Below are 18,523 nucleotides of genomic sequence, written 5' to 3'. Positions count from 1 at the left end.
CTCTCATGGGAGGATCGACCCTAGCTGCTTGTTCTCTCCAGCGGAACCCGAACTCGCGAAAACTTTCCCCGGGTTTCTTCCCAGTTCTCAATAACGTGAGACGGTCAGGGACTATCTCCAGATTGTATTGGAAATGACCTGCAAAAGCCTGCGCCAGGTCATCCCACGTGTACCACCTGCTGAAATCCTGCCTGGTATACCATTCCAGTGCAGATCCGCTCAGACTTTGGCCGAAATAAGCTATCAAAAGCTCATCCTTGCCTCCTGCCCCTCTCATTTTGCTACAGAATCCCCGCAAATGTGCCATGGGATCACCGTGCCCTTCATATAAATCAAACTTGGGCATCTTGAACCCAGCCGGGAGTTGGACATCTGGGAAAGGGCACAGGTCTTTGTATGCCACGCTGACTTGATTGCCCAGCCCGTGTAAGTTCCTGAAGGATTGCTCCAGGCTTTTGAACTTTCTCAACACTTCATCCTGTTCAGGGGCCTTAACCGGCTTCTCAACCTCTGCCGGTACTTCCAAATGGGGATTGTAAGCCTGTGGTTCGGGTGCATGGAATGTAAGCTCAGGGGGATAGTATTGTGTATCGTGAGCTTGAAACAATGGCTCACTGGTCGTTCGCTGCAAAGGGGCTGATGCAGGTCCCACAAAAATGGGAATATTGGGTGTTGGGAGAGGTTGATGGGGTGGTGGAGCTTGGGAATCATGAGGGCTTCTTTCTTGATGATAGAGGGGATTTGGGCGGCTTGTGGAAGGGCCAGAGTGAGGGTACTCCGGCATGTGTCCCAGTGTCTCAGGGCTCTTTTGTGTTTTGGCCAGGGCTAGCTGCATTGCATGCATCTCTAGTCCCATCCTTTCAATCTTTTCCATTGACTCTTTTAGCAACTGGCTCATCGGCCTTTCTTCCTCATTACTATTCTCTGAAGTAGTCATGCTTGTTGCTACCGGTCCTTTGGATCTGGTTTGGTATGAATGTGTTGCCAGGATTCTTTAACAACTAACTGTCTGGTATCAGACAACAACAAACTTTGTTAGTGTTAGAGCTTAACAGATTTGATCATAACACATAGAGGATGCAATGTACCTAGGCAGTTAACCGTTTCTACATGCTTTGCTTCAAACCACATGCGTCATCCCGGTTTGTTCATTCGTCTCTTTTAAAGTATTTTGCGAAACCCTGCGTTTTATTTTATTTACATTTTCTTTTTTTTATTTATTAAAAGCGGTCGAATCTTATGGGGATTGCCTACGTATCACGTCCCCGCGTGAATCAGACCAGGCGTAGTTCTGCCTCAAAGTAAAGACACATAGAAATTCTTCCGGAGTCACTTAATTTCATTATCAAAATTTGCTATTACACATTACTCCAAACAAAATAGCAACAGTACAGACTCCTCGGTTTTAAACTTGGTTTGAGGAAAAGAAAACAACATATGGGGAAACAACAAACAAAACGACCAGGACTCGGTCAACTAATTTTCCAACTTAGGGACCCACGAGGCATATTTCGGCCCTTTCGTGGCCCTAGGTGTAAGGCCTCTTTGCAAGCTCTTCAACTCGTTCATAATCCGGTGGACGCAGCCCATGATGGAAGCAATGAGGGTTTCCCGAGGTGTTTGCTCGCATGCCAAACATTTTAGGTAGATGTAATGCCCGATTTCGTCAATTCTTGCTCGAATGTTGTCCCTTTCTGCGAACAATTGCCTTATCTGTCGGCTTTTCAATCCTAGCGTTTGTGCATTGGTGGCGAGCTGATCCTGGAACATATCCATTTGCCTTTCCATCCTTGTCATTACATTGTAATAGCGTCTTCGGTCGGCTTGGGCATCTTGTGTTTGCTTGAAGATCCGCTCTTGCAGGGCGGAATTTGTTTCCTTTGCTGCTTTGACGCTCAGTTCACAATTCCTCATGACCTGCTGTAGGCATTTCCTCCGGGCCATTGTACCTTCTGCCCATTTGACCCTCATCCTTGCTATGCAAGCCTCTGATTGGTCTAATTCATCTTGGCTCTGGATGACCTGATTTCTCAAACTGGCTATCAATCTTTCGTCGGAGCAGCGCTTCTGTTGGTCGATGTTATTCTTACTGGCTTGGCGAAGGCGGGCCCTCAGGGTTTGGTTCTCTTGGGCTAACTTGTCTTTTTCAGCCTGCTCTTGGGCGACTTGCACGTTGTTTTCGAATACCATCCTTTCAATTTGTCGCTTCAACTTCCTAATTTCAACCAGGTAACCTTCCTCTTTTGTGAGCCAGTCCCATTGTTTTTGCGATGACTCAACAAAACTTCGAAGGTGAGGCCGTTTGGTTGGCCGTTTCATGATGCTCTTCTTGTTCTGCCAAGTGAGATAGGCCGGCGAGACTTCACCCCTAGACACATCATTTACCCGGGTATTTGCCGTCAAGTACTGGCATTCACTCCATATGCAACGAACTGTCTTTTCAGGAAATTGGCCGTCACTGCTGACCTCGACTGCATAAGTGCTGAGATCTTCGTCCGGGTGTAGTACTTGACATCTTCCCAACTGTCTCATTACCCTATAAGGGGCATAAGGTTGAATACCCCTGAGTCCCATCAAGAGGAAGTGAGGACCAGTGGCGGGCATGTATATGATTTCTTCCACAGAGAGCCAACCCAAAGTCCAGTTTACTTGGTCTGCGGTGATGATCCGGAGATAGGATATCCATTCTTCAAACCCTCCCGGTGACCGAAAACCTGAAACCCTTAGGCTATAGCCCTCGATGCAGCCCCCATTTGTAGACATGTAGCGCATATACTGAGGGTGGTGACACAAGTGTTCGATCATCCACATCTGTAACAACAAGTTGCACCCTTCGAAGAAGTCTGCTCCAGCCTTACAAGCCGTGAGGGCTCGGTATATTTCTGACATTATCATGGGAGCAAGGATGCTTTTATCGTTGGTAATCAAGATTTTGACGACTCCAGCCACCTTTAGATCGATATTTCTATCTTTTCGGGGAAACACCACAAGGCCCAAAAATGCCACCATAAAAGCGAACCGCCTATGCTCATTCCATTTTACCAGATTTCCCCTGCTACAAATACCACTTTCTGGATCATTAAATCCTCCCTTGCTCCCGTACCTCTGGTATATGAATTGTAGGGTAGAAAAACCTCTATCCAGTTCAGCGTATGGGACTCCTTTACTTATCTTCAACAGATCCATGAATTTGTGTGGATTCACAGCCCTTGGAGTGATCAGGTATTTGTGTCTCAAACCTTCAGTGACGTCCATGTAACCCGCCATTTCTTCTAAGGTTGGGGTGAGTTCAAAATCTGAGAAACGGAACACGTTGTGGGCCGGATCCCAAAATGTAACCAAAGCCTTTATGATGTCGCATCGAGGCCTGACTTTCAACAAATCAACCAAACCTCCCAGGTGTAGTTTGACCTTGTCTTGCTCTGACCTTTCCAAATCCTCCCACCATAATCGCACTTCCAGGGGGATTTTGCTTCTAACTGTTACCGGCAAACTTGGACTCATGCTGATTCTGCATGAGCATTGGGGTGATTAAGCAAAGATCCAGACTCATTAGACTCAAAGACACAAATTGACACACTATTTTTCTAGAGAAACGAAATTTTTGTTGTTTCTGAAAAGTACGATGTTACCTTAAAACTTTCGTTATTTGGATTGTACCTATATTTTGAAAAACAGGTTGAGCCCGATGGGGGTTGCCTATGTATCTTGCACCTGGCGAGAATCGAACTGACGTAGTTCAGGCATAAGCCGAAATTTGGAGACACACTATTTTTCTCTTAGAAATGAATCAAAGACCCTTACTAAAACAAATTAATAAGACACCCATTTTCTTCCCTTTTTTTTTTCAAAATTCTGGCAGAGTTTTAACCATTTTCTGGGTATTGATCTTTCAAAAATAATTATCTCCTTATCCGTTATTCCGAAATCGGTCAGCATGCAAGCCTTGAAACAAGTAAATGCATAAAGCAAGCAGGATGCAGCAGGATGGTCTTTTCATATCAGGTTGCTAGTCCTAGACGGACCCAACCCCTGTGTTGAGTCCCCTAAGTCAAATGCACATGATGCAAATAAACGTTCCTACTAGGGATCCTGGCATGTAGCTTTGTTATACTAAGTTCAGAACCTGGATGTTTGTTCTAGACCTGGCTTACCCGAGCGGACAACTCGAGCCGAGGATGGGAGCTGTGTACCGGTAACCAAAAGGCCATCCGATTTTGCAACTCCTCCGAATCCTCGTTCTATTTTGGCATATGACACTAACAGAAAGAAGCCACGACCAGCGTGCGCTCCTCAAGAGAGAAGAGAAGGGTTTCGGCATAGTTTATATATACAGTCCAAATAATATCAAGGCGGTAAAAGCAACATTTAGCACATTAGGCTCAAAACATGTAATAAAATCAGATAATAAATAAATCCAAATAGTAACAATTATTCTAAGCTCGAATTCTTAACCCTGAACCAGTGGTTCTAGGTTTAAATCCCCAGCAGAGTCGCCAGAGCTGTCACACCTCCTTTTTCCGCACCAGAGAGGGTGCAAGGGAGTTTTTCCAATTAAAGGACAATCGAAATGGGATTGGTTTATTAATTTCAGAGTCGCCACTTGGGAGATTTAGGGTGTCCCAAGTCACCAATTTTAATCCCGAATCGAGGAAAAGAATGACTCCATATTACAGTCTGCGCATCAGAAATCCGGATAAGGAATTCTGTTAACCCGGGAGAAGGTGTTAGACATTCCCGAGTTCCGTGATTCTAGCACGGTCGCTCAATTGTTATATTCGGCTTGATTATCTGATTTTATACAAGTATGAAATTATGTGCCAATTTTGTCTTTTAACCTCTTTTATCATTCACTGTTATTTTTATAGGACTTGCAACGTCATGAAAACATATCTCGAACCACGTTACATCAATGTACCCTTGATTAGGAACACATTTCGACTCCGTTGAGAATTGGATTTGGGTCGCATAAATGCGCACCCGAGTTTAAGAAGGTAAGATTTATTAAGGCGCGTCCTAAAGAGTTTAACGTATTATTATTTTAGGAGGGTTGTGAGATTTGCTAAACAACCCGTCCTGGAACCTAAATGCTTCGATAATATACATTTAAACAAGGGCCCCGCATCTGCGCGTTTTGTTTATTTTCATCGAGGCTCATCTCGTTCTTATTTTTAAAAGGATATCCTATAACAACTACGTTTCTTGTCGTGTTTGTCTTTATCAATTGAAAATAGTAGATAGTCCTAATTAATTAGATGCTTGCAAGTTGTTTGTAATGACATTCAGAAAAGTAAAAAAAATCAGAAATGTGGCTGCACATACAGCCAGTCGAACAAATAATCATGGGCCCAAATCCAGCCCATGCGTGATAGGCCAGACCTGGGCCTCTGCTTGTTCGATACGGGCCTACTTGGTTTGCTTCGGTTTGGGCTCGACCTTCATAAGGTTGAGGCCCTGAACTGGTTCTTTGTTCTATAAGTGAGTTTATCAATTTATATGTGGCAATCTGACAAAAGAGGAAAGTACTTTAATTAAAGTGGATAGTTTTCCTATTTGACCTACGTTAGAGAATATACTACATCATCAGACTAAGTTTAAAATACAACTTATTGTAATGAGAATATTTTCACCTAACAGCATACATATATGACTAGCATTCACTTACCTACATTGATACACTAAGCATGTAGGCTACTTCTATTATCCAAACGAAAATGTAACTACTATATACTACATGACATTTAACACAACAGTCCACGTGTATATAAAAACAATCTGCAGGTCCTCTCTTTTGCATTCATGTTCAAACTCTCAGTTACATTAGTGGTATCGATTGTGTACCTGGTAAGGAGGACAAAGAAGAAAGGAATGATCAGCTGGGCAATATGCAGTAAATACAGCAGCAGCAGACACACAGCAACAACACAGCAACAACCAACTAAACCAAGTGTTTTCCACAGCCACAGATAACCAACAAGGTCTCCCAGAATACAAGGAGAACCAGCAAATAGTCGAGCACCAAATGAGCAATCCCAGGAAAGAATAATGAAACAACAGCAATAACTGAGTGTTCAATGCAACAAAACCACCAGTTCAACAACCACAAACAGCTCAGTCAATGCAAACAATAGAACTTGGCCAAGACAGCTTGACCAATATGCACTCTTATACAACTTTCAGGCAGTGTTTGGTTACAATGTTTATTGGAAACTACCTTATGCTTTTCAGTTTTCTTTAAACTCACTAGACCTCTCTTCAGACTAAAAGTTCCAGCCTCAAGACTAAAAATTCCAGCCTTTTCTCTCTCTTTTTCTGAAGACTAAAAGTCCAGCCCCCCTTAGGTTCTCAAAGGACCTATTTATAGGCCAAATGACCCAGTGCAGCTGAGCTGCCTTCCTCCTACTTGCAGACTGCCCATACCCCTTAACTCCCCATGCCTAAAGGCACCTTTCTTGGAATCCTTAATCAGCCCCCATGCCCTGTCTTATTACTCTAATCAAGGGTTATGGGCTTAGTTGAGTATTCAATTAATTCCCATATTCTTAGGTCTGGTCCCCCATTAGCATTAATTTAATCCTATTTTAATTACCACTTGACATATTCTGAAATTATCCCCTAATCAGACCCTGTCTTATGCCAAGATTACCCTTATACCTTGCATATTACTGTATTACCCTAACTCTTAATAATTAGTATATAAACCTCTCTAATTTCAGCCAATACCTGACTACTAGCTAATTAAACTCAAACTGCTTTCAGGTTGATTTGTTAGATTTCTAAAGCTAATTGCCAATTCTCTGCCTAAGTTCAGGCAATGATTCAAACTTTAAGCAAACAAGGGTGCCAATTAAAGGGTACAAGTTGGTCATGTCGATACAAGTAGCACCAACAAGAAACAGGCATAGTAATCAATACTGAAATGTAGACTCATTTAGATGACTACACAAGCTATAACATCTTTCAAGTGAATTCAGTTGACGACAATTATTTAGATGACTACACAAGCTATAATATACAGCAAACAACCAATAAAACCAACAACGAACTCATTATTAACTTAAAACGTACACACATGGACAGACGAGTCACGACACAAAACAAACCAGAACATGAACGACAGATAGATTTTAGGAGGACAAAAGAAAAAGGAAAAATACCTCAGGAAAATGAAACTAAGATTGATTCAAGCTCGAACTCGGGCCAGGTGATTTTGGGGTCTAATGGACTTTAACCGAAGTGTTCTCAACTGAGAACACTTTGGTAAAAGTCTGCTAGACCCTGATCCTGCCACTGATTCGGACAGACCTCCATAACTCTAAGGTCTAGGGTTTCTGGTGGTCTGATTTGGAATCTGCTCAGTTCCGGTCAGATTCGAACATAACCAAAGTTATTCGGGGGGTGAGGGAGGTCAAGAGATGCTGTGGTGTGAGTTTGGGGTTAATCGGTGTAGATCTGGTTTTTTGCTCGAACCTTCGATTGAAGATTCGAGAAGATTCGGAGTGATTCGAGGTGAACGGTTGATAGATTCATGTTCGGGGTAGTTGGGTGCATCGGGGGTGTTATTTTGGTGGTCATCGGAATCCGAGTGGCCGGGGTTACAGAGGAGGAACCTAAGGTTAGGTTTTGAGAAGAGGGGGGTTCGGGGACGAAGGTGAACAGTGGGGCTAGGGGGTTTGGTTTGGGGCGTGGGGGTAAGGGGTCAGGTTTATATACGATCTAGGGGTTTAGATCCTGGCCGTTGGATTGATTAAAATTGATGGCCAGGATTGGGGAGGCTTGACCATACGGTGCCGTTTGGTTAAGCAAGGGGTCGATCAAAAATGGGACTAGGTCGGGTCATGAGGGCCAATAAAGGCCATCGGATCAATGGAAATGAACGGCCCAGATTAACCGTCCCTGAAACGACATCGTTTCAGGAGGTGCCTGGGCAGGCCTGGTTTGGACCGGACTTGTGCTGGTTTGGGCCCATCTTTTGTTTTATTTCCTGGGCCTAACCCGATTTTCAATCCCTTTTTTTTTTTCTTTTAAAACAAAAATGAAATAACAAACAATAAAATAATGAAATTAAAACCAACAACAATGCAACATTGTAACATAATTATCACATAAAATATTTCGGTAAGTTAACTAAAAGCCTAGAACGAACGATGCACATATATTTTTTGAATTTTCTTTTACTCACCGAATTATGGTTTAATCACCCTGACATGCATATTTTGTATTTTGTTTGTTAATGATTAAATGCAAAATGGACAGATTCACAAATGAATAACAACACATGTCACGAAAAACTCGAACAATTGTACAGCGAAATCATTTGTCACTATTTTTATTTTCTTTTGGAGCGATTGCTCGTAAAGCAAAAATCACGTGCTTACATCAACTACCTGAAATTTAGTTTCTTTAACAACACCTGCAACAAAAGTTGTTAGAATTACCTCTCCTTTTGTTACCACACTTGAATTGTCGAAGCCTGACAAGGTATGTGCCTTGGGTATCATTTTGTCTTCAGCTTGCATTTCATGTAATACCCTTAGTAGTATAATATTTACGGAACTCCCTGGATCAATCAAAACTCATTTTATATTAGTATCATGTACAAGTAAAGATATTACCAGTGCGTCATTATGTGGGATTATCACTCCTTCGGTATCTGCATCATCGAATGAAATACTTTCATTTTCTAAAACCTGCCGTACCCGTTTCCCGTGTGTAATTGTTACTTTAGAAACCTTGTTGGAAGTTGTGTAAGTTATGCCGTGATATCTTCTCCCCCACTTATCACATTCACTGTTCTCTTGGGTGAAGGAGACTTTGGTGGCTCTTGCCTATTTTTCATATAGGCTTGTTTACCTTTTTCACTAAATAACTTAGTGAGGTACCCTTGTTTCAATAGTGTATTAGGAAAAAACTGAATTTACATTGAAGGTGACGTGGCATGACACGAGGACTGGTCAAAACATGATGATCAGTTAAGAGGCACGAGTGACAACAAATACGGGGAAAGGAAAGCTAAATAGGCACGAGAGGCAATTCGAATAATACAAGCTTCGTACCTATTTAGGTCATTTAAAGCCAAGAGATCAGAAGGCATTGAAGACATGGATATGATGACGAAAAGGAGTCCAAATTCAATATTAAACACCCAATACGTTAGAGAATTGGTATTAAATAGGAATGATTGTGTAACGTCTTATTTAATATCATTTATTGCTTATAATTGTCCCATTAAGACTAAGGTATTACTCCTTTACTTAGAATCAACTATAAAAGGAGGAGGTCTCGTTATTTGTAAGGACAGAGGATATCAAAAATATTACATTGGAATACAAACCTATTTACTGCTTATTTGTCATTCTCAAAAAGTCTATTATTTCTTTTTCGTCTCCTGATTACCAGTAGCCCGAATTTCTATTTGTCTTTAGCTTTGACCAAAGAATCACATTTTTGGTTAAACAAATTGGTTCCGTTACCAGGAATCTGATAATCTTTTCTTTTAAGCTACATCTTGTCCATTGTTATCACCATGTCAAACAACAACGCCAACAATAACAATGAAAACACTTTGGGAAACCCTGAAAATCAAATCCATCAAAATCAAGGAGATTTACATAACATTGAAGTGGTTCCCTCCCCTCAAAATTCACCACGTCAATCTCGTGAAGGCACTCCTGAATCTCGTACTGATCAACAAGAATAATCTTAACACTTTGAAGGTGGTACAAATGAAGCTTTACAAAAGCTAATTGATGCACAGGTCGGCAAAGCTCTTCAGGCTCTAGTTAGTCGATTGCCTGCTGCACCACCCACACCAACTCCTAATAATAATACATTGGAGAATCCTTGTTCTGGTCTTGTTAATTCTGGAAATGGAGGAACCACCAGTGAATCACAGGAAGGGGGACCAGGTAATTCAAATAATTCCTATTTGCAAAATTTAGTACTAACCTTGCAGAAACAGATTAAGGAACAAAATGTGCGTATTGAGCAAATACCTGGAGTTCCGCCTGTAATAAAAGGAGTAGACCTGGACAAATACTCACAACAACCTTGGAAGCCAAGTGCTGCTCCCCTTCCAATTCCGAAAAAGTTCAAAATGCCTGACATCCCGAAATATGATGGTACTATAGACCCACGTGACCACGTGACTGCATTTACAATAGGCGTGAAAGGCAACGACTTGACCAAATAAGAAATTGAATCAGTACTGGTCAAGAAATTTGGAGAAACACTCACCAAGGGTGCATTAACCTGGTATTCTCTTTTATCTGAAATTTCTATAAATTCTTTTGTTGAGCTTGCAGATTCTTTTATTAAAGCACACTCGGGAGCTCAAAAGGTTGAGAAAAGAATGGAAGATATTTTCAAAATCAAACACGGGGATTCAGAGTTGCTCAGAGACTTTGTTGATAGATTCCAGCGTGAAAGAATGACTCTACCCCGTGTACCTGACAACTGGGCTGCAATAGCTTTTGCAAGTAATTTAAATGACAAAAGTTCTGAAGCCACGAGAAGACTCAAAGAAAGCCTTCGAGAATTCCCTGCAACCACGTGGAATGATGTTTACAACAGGTACAGTACGAAGCTGTGAATTGAAGAAGATACTGTACCTAAGTTTCATCATGAAGAAAGGGGCGGTTCCAGAAGATCAGAAACCGAAAAAAGATCAGGTAAAAATAGGTACGATCCATATATGGGACCTGTAGGAAAAGACCTACGGTCAAAACAAGATAGCCAGCAATATGATCAAAAATCGAGGAATAGGGACTCTGGTTCTTCATCGAAATTCAGAAATGATCGGAACAGACAAGAGTCGCGAGATGATGACAGAAGTTTAAAGGCACGGTTCAGTGGATATAACTTTAATGTCACTACCTCCGAGCTCGTGGCTGTTTTGAGAAGCATGGGAGATAAGGTACGATGTCCAAAAGAGATGCAGTCAAATCCAAATAGACGCAATCCAGATCATTGGTGCGAATTCCATAATGATCACGGGCACAAAACTTCAGAATGTAGATTCTTGCAGAGTGAAGTGGATCATCTATTGAAGCAAGGGTACCTCACTGAGTTATTTAGTGAAAAAGGTAAATAAGCCTATATGAAAAATAGGCAAGAGCCACCAAAGCCTCATTCACCCAAGAGAACAGTGAATGTGATAAGTGGGGGAGAAGATATTCAAGGCATAACCTATACAGCTTCCAACAAGGTTTCTAAAGTAACAATTACACACGGGAAACGGGTACGACAGGTTTTAGAAAATGAAAGTATTTCATTCGATGATGCAGATACTGAAGGAGTTATAACCCCACATAATGACGCACTGGTAATATCTTTACTTGTACATGATACTAATGTAAAAGGAGTTTTGATTAATCCAGGGAGTTCCGTAAATATTATACTACTAAGGGTATTACGTGAAATGCAAGCTGAAGACAAAATGATACCCAAGGCGCATACCTTGTCGGGCTTCGACAATTCAAGTGTGGTAAAAAAATGAGAGGTAATTCTAACAACTTTTGCTGCAGGTGTTGTTAAAGAAACTAAATTTCAGTTAGTTGATATGGAAATGGCCTACAATATGATCATGGGGAGGCCTTGGATCCATGATATGGATGTTGTTCCGTCAACTCTACATCAAGTTATTAAATTTCCATCACCGTGGGGAATTTGTCAAATTTGAGGGGATCAGCAAACAGCGAGGAGTATCAACACTGTAACAGATACGAGCACCGTAAACAAAGAAAAATAACAATTACAGGAAACAGTTGAAGGTGTAAGCAATCAAACCTCAACTGAGCGAGAGAAAACAGATTTAGACTCGAGACCTGATACAATTCAAGAACTTGAGGAGAATGAAAATATCAAAACAACCATCGAAGAACTCGAGGCTGTGATATTATTTGACCAATGGCCTGAACGGAAAGTTTATGTTGGAGCTAATTTAAACTCAAATATACGAGGTATGTTAATTGAATTTCTAAAATCTAACGTGGACTATTTTGCTTGGTCCCATGCTGACATGACAGGGATACCACCGGATGTGATGACTCACAAATTAAACGAAAACCCATCTTTTACACCAATAAAGCAAAAGAAAAGAAAGCAAGGGGCTTTCAAAAACCAGGTGATTCAAGATGAGGTCCAAAAGCTATTAAAAATTGGGTCAATCCGCGAGGTAAAGTACCCTAATTGGTTAGCCAACACAGTTGTTGTACCTAAGAAAAATGGTAAGTGGCGAGTCTGTGTAGATTATACAGATCTTAATAAAGCTTGTCCAAAAGATTCTTTTCCTTTACCACATATAGATCAATTAATTGATGCAACTGCAGGACATGAACTTTTAAGTTTTTTAGATGCATATTCAGGGTACAACCAAATTAAAATGGACCCTAGTGATGAAGAAAAAACTTCTTTCATCACAGACAGGGGGACTTACTATTATAAAGTAATGCCCTTTGGTCTCAAAAATGCTGGGGCAACCTATCAAAGGTTGGTCACCAAAATGTTCCAAGAACATTTAGGAAAGACAATGGAGGTATATATAGACGATATGCTCGTCAAAACCCAGCAGTCTCATGATCATATTTCTCATCTATCTGTTATATTTGAAATTTTGCGAAAATTTAATATGAAACTCAACCCAGAAAAATGTGCATTTGGAGTTGCGTCAGGTAAGTTTTTGGGTTTTCTTGTTTCTAACCGTGGTGTTGAGGTAAATCCTTCTCAGATCAAAGCAATAAAAGAAATCCCTGATATCCTTACTAATAAAAAGGAAGTTCAAAGATTAACGGGAAGAATTGCAGCTTTGGGGAGATTTATTTCCAAATCTTCAGAAAAGTGTTTTAAGTTTTTCTCTGCACTCAAAAAGCAAGATCATTTTGAATGGAATGAAGATTGTCAACAAGCCCTTAGAAATTTGAAAGCTTATTTGTCAAAACCACCGTTATTGGCAAAACCAAAGGTGGGAGAAAAGCTTCTCATCTATCTGGCTGTGTCTGAAGTTGTGGTAAGTGCTGTTTTAGTCCGTGAGGACCAAGGTAAATAATCTCCTATTTATTATGTAAGTAAGTCCTTACTAGATGCTGAAACACGATACCCACAGCTAGAAAAGTTAGCATTAGCTTTGATCATGGCATCTAGAAAATTAAGATCTTATTTTCAATGCCATCCCATAGTTGTAGTTACTACTTTTCCGCTTCGAAACATTTTGCATAAACATGAATTGTCAGGGAGGTTAGAAAAATGGGCTATAGAATTAAGTGAATACGAAATCATTTATCAACCTAGGACTGCTATAAATCTCAAGTATTAGCCGATTTCGTAGCTGATTTTAGCCAGGGGATGCATTTAGAAGTAGAAAAAGAATTACAAGTTTTTAATGGTGCAAACCCGGGGACTTGGATTTTATTCACTGATGGTTCATCTAATGTAAAAGGAGAAGGTCTGGGTATAGTTCTCATACCACCTACGGGTGAAACTATTAGGCAAGCTATAAAATGTCATTCTATAACTAACAATGAAGCAGAGTACGAGGCTGTAATTGCAGGTTTAGAATTGGCAAGAGAACTCGGCATAACACAAATTATAATCAAGAGTGATTCTCAACTCGTGGTCAATCAAATGCTGGGGACTTATATAGCCAGGGAAACTCGAATGCAAGAATATCTCGAAAAGGTACGGGAACTAATAAAGCAATTCCAAACTTGGAAGGTAATGCAGATCCCAAGAGATGAGAATGTGGAGGCAGATGCTTTAGCTAATCTCGCATCTGCAGCTGACGTAGCAAATGACGCAAATGCTTCAGTCATACATTTATTTCATTCCGTTCTCGAACCTGATAAGAATGAGGTAAATTTTAATCATTTAACATGGGATTGGAGAAACGAAATTATTGCTTTTTTACAGCACGGAACCGTGCCTAATGACAAAGGGAAGGCTCACGCGCTTCGCAAAAAAGCCGCTCGATATTGTTTATATCAAGGAAATCTTTATCGAAAGATGTTCGGTGGACCACTAGCAAGGTGTCTCGGACCCTCTCAAACAGAATATGTGATGAGGGAAGTGCACGAAGGACATTGTGGGAATCCCGCAGGGGGAAGGTCACTGGTAAGAACATTGATTCGAGCAGGATATTATTGGACTAAGATGGAAGAAGAGGCAAATAGTTTCGTGTCCAAATGTGATAAATGTCAAAGATACGACAATAATATGCACAGACCAGCTGAGTTACTACACCCTGTTATAGCCCCGTGGCCCTTTATGAAATGGGGAATGGATATCGTAGGTCCACTTCCACAAGCAAAAGGTCAGGTAAAGTTTCTACTTGTACTCACAGATTATTTCACTAAATGGGTAGAAGCAGGAGCATTTAAACAGGTACGAGAGAAGGAAGTTAAAGACTTCATATGGCGAAATATAATATGCCGCTTTGGAGCACCAAAGGAGATCGTGTGTGACAATGGAGATCGTGTGTGACAATGGACCACAATTCATAGGAGCTCAAATCACAGAATTTCTTCAAAGTTGGCAGATTAAAAGGATAACATCTATGCCATACCATCCAGTGGGTAATGGACAAGTGGAATCCACAAACAAAGTCATTATCAACAACTTGAAGAAGAGGTTACATGATTCAAAAGGTAATTGGCCTGAGATATTACCTGGAGTACTATGGGCTTATCGTACAATGACAAAAACAAGCACTGGAGAAACACTATTTTCAATGGTTTATGGTGCGGAAGCCTTAATTCCAGTTGAAATAGGTGAACCGAGCACACGGTACGTTCAGGCAACGGAGGAATCTAATGATGAAGAGATGCGGGTCAATCTTGATTTGCTTGAAGGAAGAAGAGAAGTTGCATTGATAAGAATAGCAGCACAAAAGCAAGTAAACCAATGATATTACAATAGGAAAGCACACCACAGATTTTTCAAAATTGGGGACTTCGTGCTTAAAAAGGTGTTCTAATCTGCAAAAGCTGCTAATTCAGGAAAGCTAAGTCCAATGTGGGTAGGACCATATAGAGTTTGTGACATTACGGGAACAGGAGCATACGAGTTGGAGACAATGGACGTCAAAGTTTTACCCTCACATTGGAATGCCGTCCATTTAAAGAGATATTACTTCTGAGAAAGTACCCACGGTCAGGTATCGCCATGTTAAAATTTTTCTTTTGAATTATTAAAGTTTTACTAACGATTTTAGATGCTAGGCAAAAACCCTAACTCGTGCCAAATGATGAGTCACGACCTGCAAGGCAAAATGGAGTATTCTAAAATTCCCATCCCAGGGTTACAATTAATCTGATGGAAATACACACGAGTTAGGCATTCTTCATCTATAATCGCACCTCCGAGTCCCGTATATTTTTCTATTTCAGGAAAAGGACCAAATTGAAAGAAATAAACAAGTGCTCGAGGCTTCATACTTCACCGCTCAAACACTTGGGGGACTACATATTATACACAGATATGTGTAGAAAAATAGATACGAATATCGAACAAAAGTCGACCACAAAGAGACAAGTGTTGAGAAAAAGTTACGAAGTCTTCAGCATTCATCATCGTGTTCAACAAACACAAGACATTCATCATAATGTTTTTCCCATGAGAACAACAGAGTCATCTCTCAAACTCATAAATGAAGTCACCTCTCAAACCCTTCCTAATATATAAAGATAGGGTCATGACTATGTACTGAAACATGTTATGAAGAAAAACCTTGTTTATTTTATATTATCTAAAAATCTGTTACAAGAAAAACAGTTACGAGAAAGTTATAGATGTATTTTAATACATGTAATAGTCAAAATATTTGTTAAAGTTCATGAATAAAAACTTGTCAAAGTTGTTTCATACAAAACATGTGTATTCCTATTCCTTTCATCGTATTATAACACCATTATGAAGTTGAGACGTCTTCTTCATTAAGTGTCGATAAAATAAAAGGGCCCTCTTTTATAAGCCTCATGTTGATAATCCATGAGAAGAATCATAAAGCATTTTCAAAGGATAAAAATGCTAAGCTATTCTATAAGTCCTAGATAAATAGGCAAGAATAGAATATACAGAAGTACCGATAAAACTTCTTAATATAAAAGACTAAGTACAAACTTATTCAGCAAAATGTTTGTTTTTTACAAATGCCCCATTATGATAACTGGGGACTTCATCAAAAGATCCCTTAAAGTTGCCAAGGGATAACACCACCAATTAATAAAAAAAATAGTAAAGTTTGAAATACATTCAACTAGTCACTGAAGGGGTTGGAACATCAGAAGTTGCAATCTCATTTTCAGGGGCAGTCACAGGCACGGTAACAACTTCTGAGGGAGCAACAATAGGAGCAGTTTCAACTGGTCCTGGAGTGTTAAAATCACCGAGGGAATCAAAAGTCACGGGAGCTTCAGCTTCCATGGACTGTGTCATAGAAGTTTCACCTTCGGGAGCCGGAATTGCAACTCCAATTGCCGCAGTAGCCACTTCTTCATTTAAAAGCTCTTCTGCCCCAGGAGTTCCAAGTGCAGGAGAAGGAGTATCAACTGGTTGTTGGCTTTTTTCAATAGTGTCTAAGACTTTGGCTAATTCATATTGCAATTCAAAGTTTTCTTGAGTAGCTTCCATCAAAGCATCACGGCGAGATTTTAGAAAAGCCCAACTTACCTCTATGTTGAAGTTCTCCTCAAGAAGTCCATACTCCCTTTCCCACATAGCAAGATCGTTCTTCAATATCTGGTGTTCAGCTAAGTGGGAGTCAAGGGAAGCTTCAAGGGAGGCATGAGAACTCTTCAAAGCACGTATCTCATCAGAGGAGATCCTTAAGTCAGCCTGAGCTTGAGTCAAGCTTTGCACTAACTCCCCTGCATATTCTTCTTTCTTCTCCACAAGTGCCTTAAGCTCTCTGATTTCTTCACTGGCCTTTGATAATTGTTCTGAAAATGAGCACTCCAAAAGCTCCTTATCTTTTTCAAATTGGCTTGAAGAAACCTTGACAATTGCTAGCTCAGAAGTCAAACCATGCTTTTGCTGCTCCAGGTGATTTCTACTTTCTTGCAACTCCTCTATGGTCCCCTGCATTCTTAAACTGCTCCTTCCAGTTTGCTGCCTCAAGCTGGGTTTCATTGGCTATTCTCCTAGAATCAGAGATAGCCTTCGCAGACTCTCGATCCTTCTTCTCTAGAGTGGAGATTCTTCCCATTAACTCAGTACCAATAAGATTAGCCTACAAGGGAAAGGCATCAAATGTGAGAATATAGAGAGATAAAAAAAACTTGTAAGTTAAAAGAAAAGTACATTCAAGGTAGAATGAACTATGTCATTCATCAAAGTTAGGAAACTGTGGCTCTCCATCTTCTTCTTCTCAATATCTCCGATTAGAGGCTCGAGCCAAATATCAGCTCTACCAGTCTTTCTCAAAAGGCTATGATTGGCAGGAACTTCAAGAGTAACACTTCTCATAGCCATTCCTCTTCTGCTAGAACCCGCCTCTGTATGTTTAATAAAGGGAGGGGGAACAATGGAAGGAGGAGTAGTAGAAGAGGTAAAAACAATGGGAGCTGTGGGAGTCAAAGCAGGGACAGTAGGAGCATTTATGGGAACCGAAACAGGTAAGGAAACAGGAGTCGATAAAATAGGCAAAGAAATACTCGTGGTTGTCAAAGGAATAGAAGGAATAGAAGAAATGGGAATAGAAGAAGAGAGGGGAGTTTCATCAAGAACTGGTCCAAACTCTCCACTCTCAAAACCACTAACAAAGAGACGTCGAATTGATTCATTAGAGCCTCTTGGAGTGGTATCCTCATCAGAAAGGATTTGAACAGGCTCGGAGATAGAGGCTCGAGCAGGAGTATCTTCAACTTCATCCCCATCAATGACGCGTCTCCTGGCTCTTGGCCTAGCTATCAAAGAGGTATTCTCTTCTTCCTCATTCTCAGAACTTTCTTCTATAACTTTTCTTTTTGGTAGCGTGGCCCGAGTCTTTTCCAAATCAAGTGAAGCGGTTGAAGACGCTCGAATGGCAACGGCTACCTCAGCTGTCATACCCCTGATACCAAATCCTGATAAAAAGAGGGATAAAGAATTAAAATAAGAAAGAATTCAATATACGGAAAAGCATAAGGAAATACATACCATGGGTCTTCACTTTCCAACCATTCAAAAGAGAAATTGATTTCCAAGTTCTCGCCTCCATAGGCGCAATCTTCAAAATTGAATCTACCAAACCACGAAAGTTAAGAACGTGTTCCACATCTCCCATGGTTGCTACAAAAAGCCAAAAGAGACGAGATTAGAAAAGAAATCAAAATTCTTAAAAAATAGATACGGTAAGAAAAAGAAAAACTTACGTGCAAAATTCCACTTCTCAGGGAAGGGAATGTTTGTTTCACCCAACAAATCCACCGTACGTACAACAACATAACGACAATACCACCCTCGATCCTTGTTATCTTCGGGGTTTACCAAAACCTTCTTGCTTCTTGCAGTCAAGGTAAAAACTCCATGGCGGAATAATTTGGGGTGGTAT

General features: G+C 40.6%; 1 protein-coding gene across 1 annotated transcript; it reads right to left on the bottom strand.

Moving 5' to 3' along the window:
• Positions 1–17,041: 17,041 nt before the first annotated feature.
• LOC142180998 (uncharacterized) lies at positions 17,042–18,256 on the bottom strand. Its single transcript, XM_075253108.1, has 3 exons — positions 18,130–18,256; positions 17,293–18,056; positions 17,042–17,221 (listed from the first exon to the last, which is right to left on the bottom strand). Exons 1-3 carry the CDS (start codon positions 18,254–18,256, stop codon positions 17,042–17,044), a joined length of 1,071 nt encoding a protein of 356 aa, XP_075109209.1.
• Between the last annotated feature and the right edge of the window lie 267 nt (positions 18,257–18,523).

The sequence above is a fragment of the Nicotiana tabacum genome, chromosome 5, assembly GCF_000715075.1.
Source record: "Nicotiana tabacum cultivar K326 chromosome 5, ASM71507v2, whole genome shotgun sequence".
Lineage (NCBI taxonomy): Eukaryota > Viridiplantae > Streptophyta > Magnoliopsida > Solanales > Solanaceae > Nicotiana > Nicotiana tabacum.
This window is presented reverse-complemented; position numbering and strand designations above follow the sequence as displayed.

What these genes read in the sequence shown, in the direction of transcription:
- LOC142180998 (XM_075253108.1), bottom strand. Translation starts at nt 18,256, where the DNA reads ATGGGAGATGTGGAACACGTTCTTAACTTTCGTGGTTTGGTAGATTCA. An exon ending in TTGGAAAGTGAAGACCCATG is followed by an intron (nt 18,057 to 18,129) that starts GTATGTATTTCC and finishes TCTTTTTATCAG; the next exon opens with GATTTGGTATCAGGGGTATG. An exon ending in TAGTTCATTCTACCTTGAAT is followed by an intron (nt 17,222 to 17,292) that starts GTACTTTTCTTT and finishes TTTCCCTTGTAG; the next exon opens with GCTAATCTTATTGGTACTGA.